Source organism: Hypanus sabinus, chromosome 2 (genome assembly GCF_030144855.1).
Source record: "Hypanus sabinus isolate sHypSab1 chromosome 2, sHypSab1.hap1, whole genome shotgun sequence".
In the NCBI taxonomy this organism is placed as follows: domain Eukaryota; kingdom Metazoa; phylum Chordata; class Chondrichthyes; order Myliobatiformes; family Dasyatidae; genus Hypanus; species Hypanus sabinus.
This window is the reverse complement of record NC_082707.1, coordinates 135,999,076-136,016,923: the sequence shown is the minus strand read 5'-3', so window position 1 is coordinate 136,016,923 and position 17,848 is coordinate 135,999,076. Positions and strand designations below refer to the sequence as shown.

General features: G+C 44.9%; 1 protein-coding gene across 1 annotated transcript in view; it reads right to left on the bottom strand.

Moving 5' to 3' along the window:
- The window catches only part of aven (apoptosis, caspase activation inhibitor), a 94,744-nt gene extending 84,901 nt beyond the window's left edge, over positions 1-9,843 (bottom strand). The window contains exon 1 of the mRNA XM_059955627.1: positions 9,351-9,843. Within this exon, the coding sequence (XP_059811610.1) occupies positions 9,351-9,569 (219 nt within the window). The 5' untranslated portion in view covers positions 9,570-9,843. The remainder of the gene's footprint in view (positions 1-9,350) is intronic.
- Between the last annotated feature and the right edge of the window lie 8,005 nt (positions 9,844-17,848).

Here is a 17,848-nt window from a genome sequence, read left to right as displayed (position 1 = left end):
TTCAGTTGGGCAGAAAAGTGGAAAACAGAATTTAATCCAGAGTTTGGGGAAGGTGCAACAGGGCGAGGGAATATATAACATAGGCTAGACTACCTCTTCAATTACAGATAACAATTCTGAAAAAAGTGAACTGGAGAGGTACAGAAAACTACTATAAGAACATTGCCAGGAGTGAAGAACAGTAGCTATGGGGCAAATTGTTTTCCTTTGAAATTTGATTGAAGGTATATAAAATCAGCTAGGGCTTAGATAGCAGAAAGATCTTACTTCCTTTGGCAGAGGATTAAAGAATGGAGCATGGATTTGAAGTAAATATAGAAGCTGACTGTAAATAAGGAAATGCTATTTCTACCCAGTGAGTGGTAGGGATCTGGATCTCACTGCTTGAAAGATGGTAGAAGCAGAAAACTTCATCACAATTAAAACAGACGAGTGCTGGAAGGTAGGATTAGATCAGACCTTCTCAGCTGACAAAATGCACCAAATTGCCTACCACCCTATCATAGGTTTTCTTTCACTTGTGTGATTCAAACACACATTTGAAAATACGTGGCCACCTTCACCGCAGAAATTCAGTGCAATTTCCTCTGTAACGTCCTTGGTAATTAAGTTGCAGGATTTGAGCTTTGATTCAGAAAGTTTAATCAGATCAAGGTCGAGTTTTGTAATTTAACAATTGCTAACTGTTTGCCCAGAGATATATACAGCAGACTTGGCAGTTTTGGTAGACTTTCATGATAATCTGTCACACTGTATGTGGAATCTAAATAATAGATTTCTATCTAATGTGATGATGGATGTGTGGTTATATTAATGTAGAACAGTACAGGACTGCATGGGCCAGTTGACCCATTAGGTCATACTGATGTGTAACCTGGTTCGCATCAACCTGACCCTTTCTTCCTATATAGCACATATCCCTCATTTTTCTTTCATTCATGTGCCTATCTAAGAGTCTCTTAAATGTCCCTGATATACCACCCTCAACCACCACTCTCCTTAACTTTCCTCCACTGACTTTAAAGAAGGCCCTCTGGTGTTAGTCATTGTTGCCCTGGGAAAAAGGCACTGGCTATTAACTCTATCTATGCCTCTTATAATCTTGCACACCTCTATCAAGTCACCTCTCATTCTCCATCACTCCAAAGATATAAGCCCTAGCTCGCTCAACCTTTCCTCATCAGACATTTTCTCCTGGTAAATTTCTCTGCACCTTCCCTAAAGTTTCAATATCCTTCCTATAATGGGGCAACCAGAACAGAACACAATACTCCAAGTGTGCATTGACCAAAACAGAGCTACAAATTACCTCACAGCTTTTGAACCCGATCCTCTGACTAATGAAGGCCAACACACCATATGCCTTCTTAACCAACCTATCATCCTGAGTGGCAACCTTGAGGGATGTATGGACTTGGGCCCCAAGATCCCTCTGTTCCTCCATACTACTAAAAACCCTGTCATTAATCCTGCACTCTAACTTCAAATTCAACCTTCTAAACTGTAGCACTTCACACTTTTCTGGATTGAACTCCATCTGCTTCTTATCAGTCCAGCTCTACATCCTGTCTATGTCCCTTTGTCACCTACAACCTTCTAGAGTAACCCCAAAACCACCAACCTCTGTGTCATCTACAAACTTACCAGCCCATCCTTCTACTAACTCATCCAAGTCATATTTAAAAATTACTAAGAGTAAAGGTCCCAGAACAGATCCTTCTGGAACACCACTATTCAATGACGCCCAGGCAGATATGCTCCATCTACTACCACCTTCTGTATTCTGTGGGAATTCCAATTCCAAATACACACAGCCAGGTTTCCATGGATCTCACGCTCATGATTTTCTGCATGAGCCTTGTCAACTGGCTTGCTAAAATCTATAGACACTGAGTGTCTATTTGTATTTTCTGTTGTTGTAGCCCATCCACAGTTTGACATGCTGTGCATTGAGAGATGCTCTTCTGTACACCATTTTTGTAGTGTGTGGTTATTTGTGTTACTGTCACTTTCCTATCAGCTTAAACCAGTCTGCCCATTTTCCTCTGACCTCTCTCATTAACAAAGCATTTTTGGCCACAGAACTGCCACTCATTAGATTTTTTATCGCTTTTCACACTATTCTCTGTAAACTCTAGACTGTTATGCGTGAAAATCCCAGGAGATCAGCAGTATCTGAGATATTCAAATCACCCCGTCTGGCATCAACTCCATGGTAAAGCCAATTAGATCACTTTTCTTCCCCATTCTGATGTACGGTCTGATCAACAACGGAACCCCTTGACCATGTCTGGATGTTTTTATGCATTGAGCTGCCACACGACTGGTTGATTAGATATTTGCATTAGTGAGCAGGTGTACAGGTGTACCGAATAAAATGGCCACTAAGTGTACACAATGTCCACAGTTCTACCTACATCAATTTGCTTTGTCACTTCCTCAGAAAAGTCAATTTGGTTTGTGAGGTACAATGCCATCCTGACTATCCCTAATCAGACAACACACACAAAATGCTGGTGGAACACAGCAGGCCAGGCAGCATCTATAGGCGAAGCACTGTCGACGTTTTGGGCCGAGACCCTTCGTCAGGACTAACTGAAAGGAAAGGTACTAAGAGATTTGAAATTAGTGGGGGGAGTGGGAAATGCGAAATGATAGGAGAAGACCGGAGGGGTGGGATGAAGCTCAGAGCTGGAAAGGTGATTGGCGAAAGTGATACAGAGCTGGAGAAGGGAAAGGATCGTGGGGCGGGAGGCGGGGGGAGCACCAGAGGGAGATGGAGAACAGGCAGAGTGATGGGCAGATAGAGAGAATAAAACAAACAACTAAATATGTCAGGGATGGGGTAAGAAGGGGAGGAGGGGCATTAATGGAGTTAGAGAAGTCAATGTTCATGCCGTAGGTTGAAGGCTACCCAGCCGGTATATACGGTGTTGTTCCTCCAACCTGAGTTTGGATTCATCTTGACAGTAGAGGAGGCCATGGATAGACATATCAGAATGGGAATGCAACGTGGAATTAAAATGTGTGGCCACTGGGAGATCCTGCTTTCTCTGGCAGACCAAGCGTAGGTGTTCAGCGAAACGGTCTCCCAGTCTGCGTCGGGTCTCACCAATATATAAAAGGCCACACCGGGAGCACCGGATGCAATATACCACACCAGCCGACTCACAGGAGAAGTGTCGCCTCACCTGGAAGGACTGTCTGGGGCCCTGAATGGTGGTGAGGGAGGAAGTGTAAGGGCAGGTGTAGCACTTGTCGGAAATGGACCAGGTAAATTTGAGGGCAGGGTGAAAGTTGGAGGCAAAGTTAATGAAGTCAACGAGCTCAGCATGTGTGCAGGAGGCAGCGCCAATGCAGTCATCAATGTGGTGAAGGAAAAGAGGGGGACGGATACCCGTATAGACTTGGAACATTGACTGCTCCACAAAGCCAACAAAAAGGCAGGCATGACTGGGACCCATGTGGGTGCCCATGGGTACACCCTTGGTTTGGAGGAAGTGGGAGGAGCAAAAGGAGAAATTATTGAGAGTAAGAACTAACTCTGCTAGATGAAGGAGAGTGGTGGTAGAGGGGAATTGGTTAGGTTTGGAATCCAAAAAGAAGCGAAGAGCTTTGAGACCGTCCTGGTGGGGGATGGAAGTATATAGGGACTGGACGTCCATGGTGAAAATAAGGTGGTGGGGGCCAGGGAACTTAAAATCACTGAAAAAATTCAAAGCGTGAGAAGTGTCATGAACATAGGTGGGAAGAGATTGAACAAGGGGGGATAAAACGGTGTCAAGGTATGGAGAAATGAGTTTGATGGGGCAGGAGCAAGCTGAGACAACAGGTCTACCTGGACAGGCAGATTTGTGGATCTTAGGCAAGAGGTAGAAACGGGAAGTGAGGTGTGTGGGACTATGAGGTTGGTGGCAGTGGATGGGAGATCCCCAGAGCTGACAAGGTTGGTGATGGTATAGGAGACAGTGGCCTGGTACTCCTTAGTGGGGTCATGATCAAGGGGTAAATAAGAGGAGGTATCAGAGAATTGTCACTGTGCCTTGGCAAGGTAGAGGTCAATATGCCAGACAACAACAGCTCCCCCCTTATCAGCGGGTTTTATAGTGAGGTTGGGATTGGTGCGGAGGGAGCGGAGAGCAGAGCGTTCAGGAGTGAGGTTGGAATTGGAACAGGGTGTGGTGAAGTCGAGACGGTTGATGTCCCATCGGCAATTAGCAATAAGAGGTTCAGAGCAGGCAGAAGACCAGAGCGGGGTGTCCACGAAGAGGAGGAGGGTTGAAGACAGGAGAAGGGGTCATCAGTGGGGGTATGAGAGTCCTTGCCAAAGCTCAAAGACAGAGCCGGCGGAAGAAGAGTTCACCTCGCTGAGGTGTGAGTGAAGGGGGACAAAGGTGAGGCCCTTACTGAGGACAGAGCGCTCTGCCTCAGAGAGCTGAAGGTCAGAGGGAATGGTAAAGACCCGGCACGGATGAGAGATGGGATTGGGGGGGTGGGGGAGGGAGGCTGGTAGTGTCAGTGGAGAGGGAAGGGTTAGAGTGAAAGGAAGATGGAGCCTCTGAGGGCCCAGGAGCTGACGATGGGATCTGAGGGAGAGGGGATTGCAGAGTGGTGGTGGGGAAGGGGAGACAGGAGTCACAGTCACAGCATGTGAAGACCCGGCCTGGAGTTCAAGGCTGGAGTCGCAGTCGGTGGCTGCGCAATCGCTTTGAAGCTGTCCATGGTCGTTGGAGCATGCACTGATGGTGCTGGAGACCGGGTTTTCAATATGCCCTGATTATCCCTAATCAGACTGTGTTCCTCTAAGTGCTCATAAATCCTGTCCCTAAGAATCCCTTCCATTAGTTCTCTCAGTACTGACACGAGACTAACTGGTCTAAAATTCCTAGGATTTATCCCTATTTCCTTTCTTAAACAACATGTGCCATCTTCCACAATCCTCTAGTGCTACTCCTGTGGACAGTGAGGACACGAAGATCATTGACAACATTGCAGCAATCTCTTCCCTCACTTCCTATAGTAGCCTAGGGTAGATCATGCCTGGCATGGGGAACTTATCTGTCCTGATATTAAGCTAAACTATCAGTAAAATCTGGTGTATATTAGATTATCAAGTTTTTCAAAACTAATAAAAAATCTTTTCATGATTGGCATAGTTTTCCATGGCAGTGTTCTGCCAGATTGCATGGCGGCATCCTAGGCCATTTCCACAGCACACTCAATGTAAAACATTGCTGTTTTACTGTTCAATTACTGGCCAACAATCATGAACTCCAGTGTTTCAGTTGCTGGAACCACTGTGTTGACCAAGGAACCTGCCTTATCTATATAACTCCAAACACTGCGAAGTTCACTTAATTGTAAAAATGATAGTAAATCATTAAATTCGAACCAGGAAATAACAGACAAAAAAAATCCCATCTATAATTCTGCTGAATTGCAATTAAAGCTAACACTTGAATTATTGGGAGATATAAGTAAACATTGATTGAAAAATTACTTGAGATAAAGATTAGTCATTTTTAAAATATTAATGATAAAAAGAATATTTCCTCCATAAGCAACAGTTGCCAGAAACATCGACTCATTTTCTTTAAAACATCAATGTAGACTGGATTCTGGGCATCAATTAAATCATGTATTTCAAAATTATTTTCAAACAAATCTAATTATATGAATATTACGTTCAACATTAATTTCAACCTTTCTAAACATCTTCTGCCTCATCCCTCACACAATTTAAAGATTTACATTGACCCTAGAGTTTGCAATTTGCAAACTCTGTCTGGAGTAAACTAATGGATAACTTCTATGGTTAATGATGAAAGGAAAATTAACTACTATATAGGAATAAGATTTATATCCTATACCAACAAAAAAAAGCATCTGAAGAAAGAGAAACATAGTTAACATTTGAGGTTGAAGACTACCACAGCCTGACAAATACAGAGCATTTCATGGGATGTCTTAGGAATAGTGGTAACTTAGGGGGAGTCAGAAACTAAATCACTCGCAACAGGATATCTAATCTTTGACCTGCTCATGTAGCCCCAACATTCAATCAGCTAGTCCAGTTAAGTTTCAGATCAATGATGACCCACTGCACCCACCGCCCAAATTACTAATGAAGACAGGATATGCATGCCTAAGGTAGATGGTTCATCTCTCTTAATGGAAATGATCACTGTCTGGCACTTTTGTGGCAGTCCATGCTAAATGTTATCCAGGTCTCGGTTCATGCAGGAATTGACCATTGTGCATCCCCTATTTTTGACCTTACGATGCAAACAAGGTCATTGGTGAAGCAGATGATGATGGCTGGGCCAAGGACACAGTCCTCCGGAAGTGCTGATGACTCATGATGAACAATGTGCCTGTGATGCTGCTGCAAGTAAGTTTGTCACTGCACCAGTGCCTACATGTATAAATACATACAACAATAAACTCATTGTCTCTGGCAATGATATTCTGGGCTGGGATGATTGACATCCAACAACCACAACCATTTTCCTTTGTGCCAGTATGTGCAACAACTGCAGCTCTATCAGGCTGCCTTGATGCCACACTCTATCAAGTACCTGCCCTGAAACTGCTGACTGAAAAACAATTGGGATTTCCTCAGGCCATACATCTGCTTCCTAAATATATTTTGTATAACATAGAATAATGTGAAATGGTTTGTCTGTTTCTTGACAAGATATATAAATGTATTCTTTTATCAGGGTGAATTGTACTGAACTAGGAGATACAGATGAACCTCGAAGCCTAAACAACAACTTCCACTGATGTAATGCTTTTAAATAGCAAAAAAATATCCCAGGGCACCCCTGAAGAACATTATCAAACAAAGTAGTAATTAAGCTGATAAAAGAACAAAGTTCTTACCTTTGGTAGGAGGGAAAAATTCAAGGTCTAAGTACTGAAAACACAGCTGCCAAAGATAGTGCAATTAAGTTTGAAATGCATTCGAATTCAGGATTAGCTCAGAGAAAGCAAATCAGAAGATTAGAGTGCTCAGAAAGATTACAAAAAGATGGACAGATGAAGCCACTGATGGATATGAACAAGAGTTGAAACAATGCTTAACCAAGAGCATGTGAATAAACAGGCACAAGGTGATGGATAAATGGAATTTGCTGAGCATTTGAACATAGGCACTGTGCTTTGCATGATCTGAAGTTAATGAAGAGAAGGAAAAAAATAGGCCAAATAGAATTCTATTGAGATTGCCACAAGAAGGCAATGGCATGATTAAGTAGCTCAGCAGCAAAAACCAGCCTTTTTCTGTACATCCTTCAAAACAGTGTCTTTCAATCCTCTGTACCAAGCTCAACACCACTCTGCAGAGCACTAAGTTTGTAAGGCACAATAGCTACTGATTACCATGATGTTGGTACCATACAGAAAGACCTGATGACAGAGACATTTGAATCCACATGGTGCCAATTTGTGGAGCAGGTGCTTCTGTGCCCCCATGTCCCGCAGTCCCAATACTCAAAGTTAAGTACCCCACTGACTTCAGACTTGATGCTATGCTGTGAACTTGGAATGAATCCCTGCACTTCATCGAATCTGAGCTTGGTGAAGAGAGGCTCCACCAAACAGATCAGAATGAGTGATCTGGTTACTCATCACCGAGATGTGGGAGCAGTCTACATGTTGGATGGCAAGGACATTAATGAGGGCCAAAAACACCCATTAATTATTGTTCCATATTTTTTCCATTCCCCTGTATTAAGTTTTATCTACCACATCTGGAAATTTTACCTTGCTCATCCAGGTGCCGGGGTAGAGATGCGTCGCTACCAAAAGAGATGTAAGGCGCTCCTTCCCTCCATTAGCCCGCAGGTCACCCTTGGGCAATTTTTGCATCTGTTTAGCCCACCCACCCCCAATCAGGGTCATGTGAAGCCATGGGAGCAGACAAATCCTGGTTATGCAACCAATGACCCAGGCAGACAAACTCTGAAGAGTATTGGTAATAATTGGGATCACCTGTCACGTAAAGACACTGCCCCGGGAGAAGGTAGCGGTAAACCACTTCTTTCATGAAAAGACCACGATCGCTTATGTCATACAACACAGCAATATAACGAACGAGTGAACATCACACTGCTTATGTTTGATGCAGCCTGACACCCACTGCTCCCGCAAACTTTGATTTTAGCACTACATATGTCTATCCTTGAAATCTAGCTGCATCTGTTCTCTCAGGGAATCCTACAACATGCTAACAAGCCCTTTGGCCCAAATAGTCCATGCCAACTGAGATCCCTTTGCCCATATCCCTCAATCCTATCCATATACCTCTCCAAGTACCTTTTAAATGTTGTTAATGTACCCCACCCCCAAAAAAAATTCCTTAAGCAGCTCATTCCATATACTGGCCACATTCTAAGTGAAAAATTTGCCCCTCAGATTCCTATTAAATCTCTCTGCCTCAGCTTAAATCTATGACCTCTAGCTCTCAGTTACCTACTGTGGAGGAAAAAATCTCATACAGCAATATGCAACAGGCCTCAGTATCTTATTCAACCTATTTTTTAGTTGTAGTCAGGACAAAAAGTGGCAAAAGGACATCAATGTGTAAACTAATAGATTTGGGGAGGTACAAAAAGGCAAAACAATGAACTATGGAGTGGTGTGCTGGAACAACAGGACCATAGTATGGGCCTTAAATTCTTGAAGATCAGTCAGGTGGTTAAAAAGGCAAAGGGATTCCTTTCTTCATTACCAAAATCTTCTCTGGGGCAAATATGAGTGGGGTTTAAAAGATAGCCTTGCCAATAAAGCTTTAATCCCTCAAAAAATCAATAAAAGGTTCAAACAGGGATATAAAATCAAGGAATCATACACAAGTTAACCCACAAATTGAGCACTGCACACCATTCAGTTATTACAGGAAACGTGATTGCACTGCATTGATATTGAAAAGGGCCGAAAACTTGACACTGCGAGGGTTGAATTTCGACCTCGTTGTTGAATTTCTTTCCACAATCAGTCATATGATCAGATCATTCACAGCAGTTAGTGCAACGTGTTCAGCGTTTGTGTAATACTAGGAGCAGAACCAGGTATAAATGTGTGGACCGCGAGCGGGAAATTGAATGCACTGGGAAGGAAGAGGAAGCTGTGGAGAGATGGTGATTGTTTCGGGGGCAGCTTGTACATCCAGCCAACCTCCTCCACCAGCCAGGTGCAAAGTCCGGAGGAAAGTGGCGGCAGTTCCGCCGTCCTGGGTGCAGGGCCCGGCCCTTGGCGGATGGGGTTAGAGACCGAGCACCTGAGTCCAAGTCCGCTCACATTCAACCTGACGCCTAACCCACCCCTCGAGTGGGCGCTCCTCCTACCTGCTGCTCTGGCGGCCGGGAGGCGAGGCCTCGGCCTCGGGGCGGCCGTGCCTCCCGGAAGTCGCGGCCCGGTGTCCGCCGCTCGGGCTCCGCTGGCTGCTGCTGTCGGTCCCCGGTCCCACGCGAACCTCGGCCGCCGCCGCGGCCTCTCCCTCCTCCCCGGCGACCGCGGCCTCGGCCTTGGCCTCTGCTCCCAGTCCGTTGCGGCACCTCCTCCATAGCCGAAGCGGGCGGCGAATAATATGTGCAGGCAGTGAATAGAGCAGAGAGAAAGTCAGGGACAGGGAGAGGACCAGGAGCGGCGAAGGAGAGGTGCAGCCAGGCAACGAGAGAGGAGAGACAGCAAGGGGCGGGCAGAGAGAGGGAAAAAAGTCACAGTGGAGCAAAAGATCACAGCCACAAAGTTACAGGCAGTGACGGGAAAATGAGAGAGGGAAAGAGAGTCAAAGACAGTCACGGGCTGTAAGAAGTGCACGGAGAGAGTCACGGGCTGTAAGAAGTGCACGGAGAGAGTCACGGGCTGTAAGAAGTGCACGGAGAGAGTCACAGGCTGTGACAAGTGCACGGAGAGAGTCACGGGCTGTGACAAGTGCACAGAGAGAGTCACGGGCTGTGACAAGTGCACAGAGAGAGTCACGGGCTGTAAGGTACACAGAGAGTAACGGGCTGTGACAAGTGCACGGAGAGAGTCACGGGCTGTGACAAGTGCACAGAGAGAGTCACGGGCTGTGACAAGTGCACAGAGAGAGTCACGGGCTGTAAGGTACAGAGAGAGTCGGGCTGTGACAAGTGCACGGAGAGAGTCACGGGCTGTGACAAGTGCACAGAGAGAGTCACGGGCTGTGACAAGTGCACAGAGAGAGTCACGGGCTGTAAGGTACACAGAGAGTAACGGGCTGTGACAAGTGCACAGAGAGAGTCACGGGCTGTGACAAGTGCACAGAGAGTCACGGGCTGTAAGGTACACAGAGAGAGTCGGGCTGTGACAAGTGCACAGAGAGAGTCGGGCTGTGACAAGTGCACAGAGAGAGTCACGGGCTGTGACAAGTGCACAGAGAGAGTCACGGGCTGTAAGAAGTGCACGGAGAGAGTCACGGGCTGTAAGGTGCACAGAGAGAGTCACGGGCTGTGACAAGTGCACAGAGAGAGTCACGGGCTGTAAGGTACACAGAGAGTAACGGGCTGTGACAAGTGCACAGAGAGAGTCACGGGCTGTAAGGTACAGAGAGAGTCGGGCTGTGACAAGTGCACAGAGAGTCACGGGCTGTGAGAGGGGAGCGCAGAGGAGAGTCACGGGCTATGAGCGGAGAATACAGAAAGAATCACAGGCCGTGAGGAGACCACAAAGAGAGAGAGCCAGGCACCATTCCTAGTACCTGTGCCCAAAAATACTGGCAATTCGCCAAGTCTGTTGTGCCGGAGGTCTCAGACTGATTAACAACAGACTACATTTGTGATCTTAGAACTCAGATAATATAACCACAGAGAGAAAACTGGCATCTCTAAACATGCAGTGTGAAGAACATAGAAACATAGAAAATAGGTGCAGGAATAGGCCATTCGGCCCTTCGAGCCTGCACCTCCATTCAGTATGATCATGGCTGATCATCCAACTCAAAACCCTGTACCTGCTTTCTCTCCATACCCCCTGATCCCTTTAGCCACAAGGGCCATATCTAGCTTTATCTTAAATATAGCCAATGAACTGGCCTCAACTGTTTCCTGTGGCAGAGAATTCCACAGATTCACCACTCTCTGTGTCAAGAAGTTTTTCCTCATCTCGGTCCTAAATGGCTTCCCCTTTATCCTTAAACTGTGACCCCTCATTCTGGACTTCCCCAACATCGGAAACAATTTTCCTGCATCTAGCCTGTCCAATTCCTTTAGAATTTTATACGTTTCAATAAGATCCCCCCTCAATCTTCTAAATTCCAGTGAGTACAAGCCTAGAATATCCAGTCTTTTTTCATGTGAAAGTCCTGCCATCCCAGGAATCAATCTGGTGAACCTTCTTTGTACTCCCTCTATGGCAAGAATGTCTTTCCTCAGATTAGGGGTCCAAAACTGTGCACAATACTCTAGGTGCGGTTTCACTAAGGCCTTCTACAACTGCAGTAGAACCTCCCTGCTCCTGTACTTAAATCCTTTTGCTATGAATGCCAACATACCATTTGCCTTTTTCACCGCCTGCTGTACCTGCATGCCCACCTTCAATGACTGATGTACAATGACACCCAGGCCTTGTTGCACCTCCCCTTTTCCTAATCGGCCACTATTCAGATAATAATCTGTTTTCCTGTTCTTGCAACCAAAGTGGATAACCTCACATTTATCCACATTAAATTGCATCTGCCATGAATTTGCCCACTCACCTAACCTATCCAAGTCACCATGCATCCTCTTAGCATCCTCCTTACAGCTAACACCGTCACCCAGCTTCCTGTCATCCGCAAACTTGGAGATGCTGCATTTAATTCCCTCGTCTAAATCATTAATATATATTGTAAACAACTGGGGTCCCAGCACTGAGCCTTGTGGTACCCCACTAGTCACTGCCTGCTATTCTGAAAAAGTCCCGTTTACTCCCACTCTTTGCTTCCTGTCTGCCAACCAATTCTCTATCCACATCAATACCATACTCCCAATACCGTGTGCTTTAAGTTTGCACACTAATCTGTGTGGGATCTTGTCAAAAGCCTTTTGAAAATCTAAATATACCACATCCACTGGCTCTCCCCTATCCACTCTACTAGTTACATCTTCAAAGAATTCTATAAGATTCGTCAGACATGATTTTCCTTTCACAAATCCATGCTGACTTTGATGATTTCACCTCTTTCCAAATGTGCTGTTATCACATCTTTGATAACCGACTCCAGCATTTTCCCCACCACCGACGTCAGACTCACCAGTCTATAATTCCTCGGTTTTTCTCTCCCTCCTTTTTTAAACACTGTACAATGTGTTAACATCTTCCAATACTTTACCAAAGTCAAGACAGATGTAATCTTTTTTACAGGAGTGCAGGCTGCCACACTCCACAACGATTAGAGGTCATTGTAGTGGTGGCAAAGAGGTGAAGGGAATGGGATGATGCCTTGTGGTTGAAATAAAGGCCACTCCGGCTAATCAATGTGTACGGCTCGTCCATGCTAAATGAATGACAAGCTATCCTCCAGCAGGTCCCACCACTACTGGCAAGGTCCCTATCTGTTGTTCTGTCCACAGCCTTCAACCTCATCATTGATGCAGTTGGAAAATCTGGTAGTGCCAACAGGAAACTGGACAGCAACTCAACTCCGGATGGAAATGGTTAAAGGTACAAAATTGTGCAATGCCTTTAGCACCCTGCAGGTGGAGCACATATGGACCGATTCAGACAGCTCAGTATGGCCTCAGATAATTTCCTTTTCACACCAAAGACGGTCACAGACAGTACCACCGACATTGCACTAATATTCTCTAACCACAGCGTCCTTCATGCCGCTTGTCACCTACCGGAGGGCAAGAAGGCAGGTAGGGCGACACGAATGTTGAATGTCATGCTGTTGACCCCAGAAAGCATTGTAAAGAGAGATTACACAGATTGGAGAACTGTGAAGTCTCTCTTTGAAATCCCAATTTACTGGTGAGAAGCAACCAAGAACTATCCCCATATAAGATTTGCAACAACCTCCCCATATGCAGTCAAGAGGGGTGGATGGGAACCAGCAAGAGCCAGCAAGCTGTGGCCCTTAACTCTGAATCCCCCAACATCATCTAAGGGTCCAAGGTCCACTTTGTGGAACAGGATGAGGCATGCTAATGCTTCTGACAGGTTCACAGGGGAAGCCCTGTGATACACAACCTTAAGGAAGAGGACAATTTAATTACATCTTCACAGACAGACGTACTAAGGACCTGCAGATATCTTTTTACCAGTTTGTATAACAGTAAAACCACAGACAGCACAGAACTTCCTATACTCTGTCACAGAGGTGCTCGACAGTAAGTGGGAGATCCAGGATCAGCCATTGGCCCCGGAAGAGTTGAAGAATCCAGGAAGTGATAGCATACTGTCAGAATTGTGGGACTGGATGCTCCAGGTCTCCAGGAAGTGTACAACATTATGTTTCTAGCTGGGAGCATGTCAGACTCCACGAGGAAGAGTATAATCCACCCTCATCAACAAGCAGGAGTGGTGTGGGAGAGGAAGGACGTCAATAATTAGAAACCAATTACACTGTGGAGTGTGGATTATAAGATTCTGTCAAAGACCATCACCAACCAGGTCAAGTCTACTCTGAGACCAATTATCCACCTACACCAAATCTGTGCTGCTCTAGAAAATCACGGGCAGCCACGTGCTACTCGGGGATACCAGTACCTCTGTATAGGACAGAGGGACGGGTGCTGCCTGGTCAGCTTAGACAGGATACCATACATGATGGGTGTGTCCTCCAAAATGGGTTTGAGGTGGGAATTATAAATTAGATCCAACTGCTGTAAACAAATATCCATACAGCAGTCCAAATAAATGGATGGGAGACAGATAGCTTCCTCATCATCTAGAGTCAGGCAGAGTTGTCCACTCGCCCCACGTTTGTGTGCTGTGTAGAAACTTTGCTGAACCCATCAGGAAGGAAAAGAGTATAAGAAAAGTGACATTGTCAGGAAATGGTGACACAAGTAGAAATCTCTCTACTGCTGGATGATCTAGCCATCTCCTGCTTGGTTCCATGGTCAATTTTCAGACTGATCAACATCTATGACCAGTTTGAATGGCATTGAGAGCCAGAATCAACCTCAGGGCAGTTGGCAGCTGTCCTCTTCACTATCAGGCCTGACAACCTGAAGGTGCTGGAAATCTGGTTTGGACGAACTAAGATGTATAACAAGAACTGTTTGGAGCAAATTAAGGAAGGTCAAACATAACTTAGCTTTGTAGAAATGGTGTTCTTTGGCAATAACTGGGAATAATTTGGTAAATGATGTGATATGTTCTCTGGATGCTGTTAGGTACATGAGTAGCCTGTTCCCCACTCCTCTGTTTCAGTACTGGAGACATCTTCCAGTTTATCTGGGATCCACCAAGTCATGATGCACAAGTCCCTTGAGAATGGGGTAAAAAATGTACCCAATGGTGCTTTCATCCTGATGGCCTTCTTTGTGTGTGGCTGTATCAGGTGGTGTATGGACCCAAAGTTATGTTGGCACTGGGTCACTATGTAATGAGGTTCTAACTGATGTGGAAGATAGGACTGGTCCCTCTACCATGCAGTACCCCAGTCAGCTGAACATTGCTGTACTGCCTGTCCTATGTGGAAGAGTTCTTCCAAGTTAACACCTTTGACCACAAGTCCATCAGGCAGTGGTTAGCACTGAATGGATTGCAGACGCTATGAGACAGAGACAATTTGGATTCTGTGTGCTTGTTCCCTAAGCCTTTCTCTACAGATGGTCACCCCAATATACACAACCCACAGGTTGGCTGTGGTGGGGAAGGGACAGTCAACCACCTCTTTGCATAATGCAGATTTGCTAAAAGGATGTGGAGATGGAGGCAAGGGTCCATGTCCTGGTTTATTCTCAGCAGTTGTGTACCAGAGGATGCTCTGATCTATGGTCCATTCCTTGAGGTATTTGCTCTAATTTGGTGTGCACTCTCTGGCCAACCCAAAACCTGTTGGTCATCCTGGACAGGGAGATGTTTGTGAGAGGATGTGAGAAAATTGGCTCAGTATACGTGTTGGTGAATGCACTGAAGCTTGGTATAACCAATCCTAAGGTTTTCTAGGGAAGGACCACAGTATAGGCTCCTTCTGCTACTGCACATGCGGGGCAGAAAAGCCGCTTGAAAAGTGAAAGGGGTGGCACCTCAGGGAGCCTGTTCACAGTTTACAAATCATCCTATCCTTCACTTTCTTCTTCTTTGGAATATTTCAGTCCTGACTTCGGACAGATGATTTTTAAAAATACACTCCCGTATCAGATGACACTCAGAGACGGCTGCTCCCCATTTATTTCCAGTTCCTGCCTTATCATGTTGTAGTTCTGCTAACGCCAAACTTTCCTCTGAGTTCTGGATTTATCCTTAACTATCTTAAAATTCCAGAGTTGTGATCACTGTTCTCAAAATGCTCTCCCAAGGAAACCCCAATTACCTGGCTGAGCTCATTTCCCAATAAAAGGTCCATCATAGCCACATTCCTGGCTAGGCTACCTATATTCTGTTCCAAGAAACCCTCCTGGATGCAAACAACAAACTCTACCCAGACTAAGCACAAAGTACACTGCAGATGCTGTGGTCAAAGCAACACGTACAACAAGCTGGAGGAACTCTGCAGGTCAGGCAGCATCCGTGCTGATGAGTTTCTCCAGCCTGTTGTACCGCGGATGCTGCCCGACCTGCTGAGTTCCACAAGCTTGTTGTGTGTGTTCCTCTACCCAGACTAAGCTTCTTGCTTGGTTACTTTTTACTTTGTTTTTCTTTTGAGATACAGCATGGAACAGAGCTTTCTGGTCCAATAAGCCTAGCCACTCAGCAACCCTTCTATTTATCACTAGCCTAATCACAGGACAGTTTACAATGACCAATTAACCTACTAACTGGTATATCTTTGGGCTGTAGGAAGAAACCTACATGGTCACAGGGAAAACATTTGGATGCCTTGAACTGTAATAACATCAGGCTAACCACTGTGCAACATGGCACTCTGTACTGAAGAAGTCCAAGATAAATTCAGGGAAAATTAAAGTCACCCATTACAGCTCAACCTGTTGATCTTACATCTTTCCAAAATCTGCCTCTGTTGACTCGGGGACTTATCCGGTCAAGATGACGCCTGCGTACAACACTCCTTCATTTGACATCCTCTGGATAGATCTTGAAACCATATATATCACTCCTTTTATGTCATTTACATTTGTTTTTCATCTTGGCTGTGATTCTGGAACAGTTAGAGCTTGTGGTTTGCAGTTTGAAGATCGTTTGGGTGTTCCAGTGCTCCGCAATCTCCAAGAGGATTCTGGGAGGCAGAGGCAGCATGCACAAACCTCAAGGCAGGCAGGCCGCAGGATGGCTGTGGGGCTGATGTTTGACTCCATTTCGCTGATTAAAGCAATGAGGGAGATTGAAACATCGAGGTGATTGTGGAAGCTTGGAGATTGTTTGGGTGCTTCAGCACTCTGCAGTCTCTGAGGTGATTCCGGGAGACTGAAGCAATGTTTGCAAACTTCAGTGGGTGCAAATCGACGTTTGACTCCATTTCGCTGATCAAAGTGATTATTCACTGATTAAAGCAATGAGGAAGATCGAGGCATCAAGCCAAGTGTGGAGGGGGATAACAACACCTGTCTGTCTTTTGATAGCTCTGCTACAGAGAGGAAAAGGCCTGCCAGAGAGTGTTGCCCAGTTTTTATGCATTTTGATTGTGGACTTGGACTATAGACTTTCTTCCAGTTTCAAAGTTTTTTATATTCTGTGTGTTTCGCCCGATCTCTTTTGGGGTTTTTTTTGTACATGGAGAGGGATTTGGGGGTCCATTTGCCAGTTCCCTTTTGTTCATTTTTTTGTGCAGGAGGAGGTTATTTGGGGGTTAATGTGCTCATTCCTTTCTTTGTTCATTTTTTTTGTGCGGGGAAGGGGGATATAGCAAATATCTAGCAAATATAGACTATATATATCTATATCTAGAAATATATCTAGCAAATAAGTCCAGATCACAGGAATAGGCAAGTAGTGATTATAAATTCTTAGGTGCAAATTTTGGAGAATAACTTGCTTCTGTTTTATATTGCTGGCCAGTAAAATAGAAAACCTGATTTTAGATCACCACAGTACTGGAAGTTCAAGCCAAGGTCAGCAGTGATCTGCAAACCAAAACTGAATTTAACACTTCGGCTAATTGAAATAAAAATTTGACGGCAAACAGAAGTGCACTTCCAAAGACTGTGGATGACTACCTAAGAAAGTTAACATATGTTATGACTTAATCTATGTGTGCACAGCAATGTACCATGACTGGGATGTAAAACTAAATGGCCTCAAAAAGCATTTGATGCAACCAAACATATCAGATTGATTTGAATTTACATCCAATTATAAGAGACACACATAAAAAATAACCTTCATTCAACATAATGTTCCAAACTTAAATACCTAAAAGAAATAAATGAAATCAATAGCTCTCCCAGAACAGACAGAGATCATAAGCACAGGAAAGATCAACATAGTACTTCAACCCTGAACATCACATAAAAAGAATACAGAGGAACTGGTTTAGAACAGAACACTGATTTATTTACAGCAAAAGATTCACCAGCAGCCACCAGATGCAGGCAAAACATTTATAATAGTGAGATGAAGTTAAGGGCACCTTGTGAATAGAAATGACCAAATAAAATAGATTCACTCGGGTTTTGAGATACACTAGATATTGGCAGAAATGCCTGGATACCAGCAACCCTTATGTCACCCAGAGGGCGGAGCAAAATGTTACCCACAAGGAGCAATATAG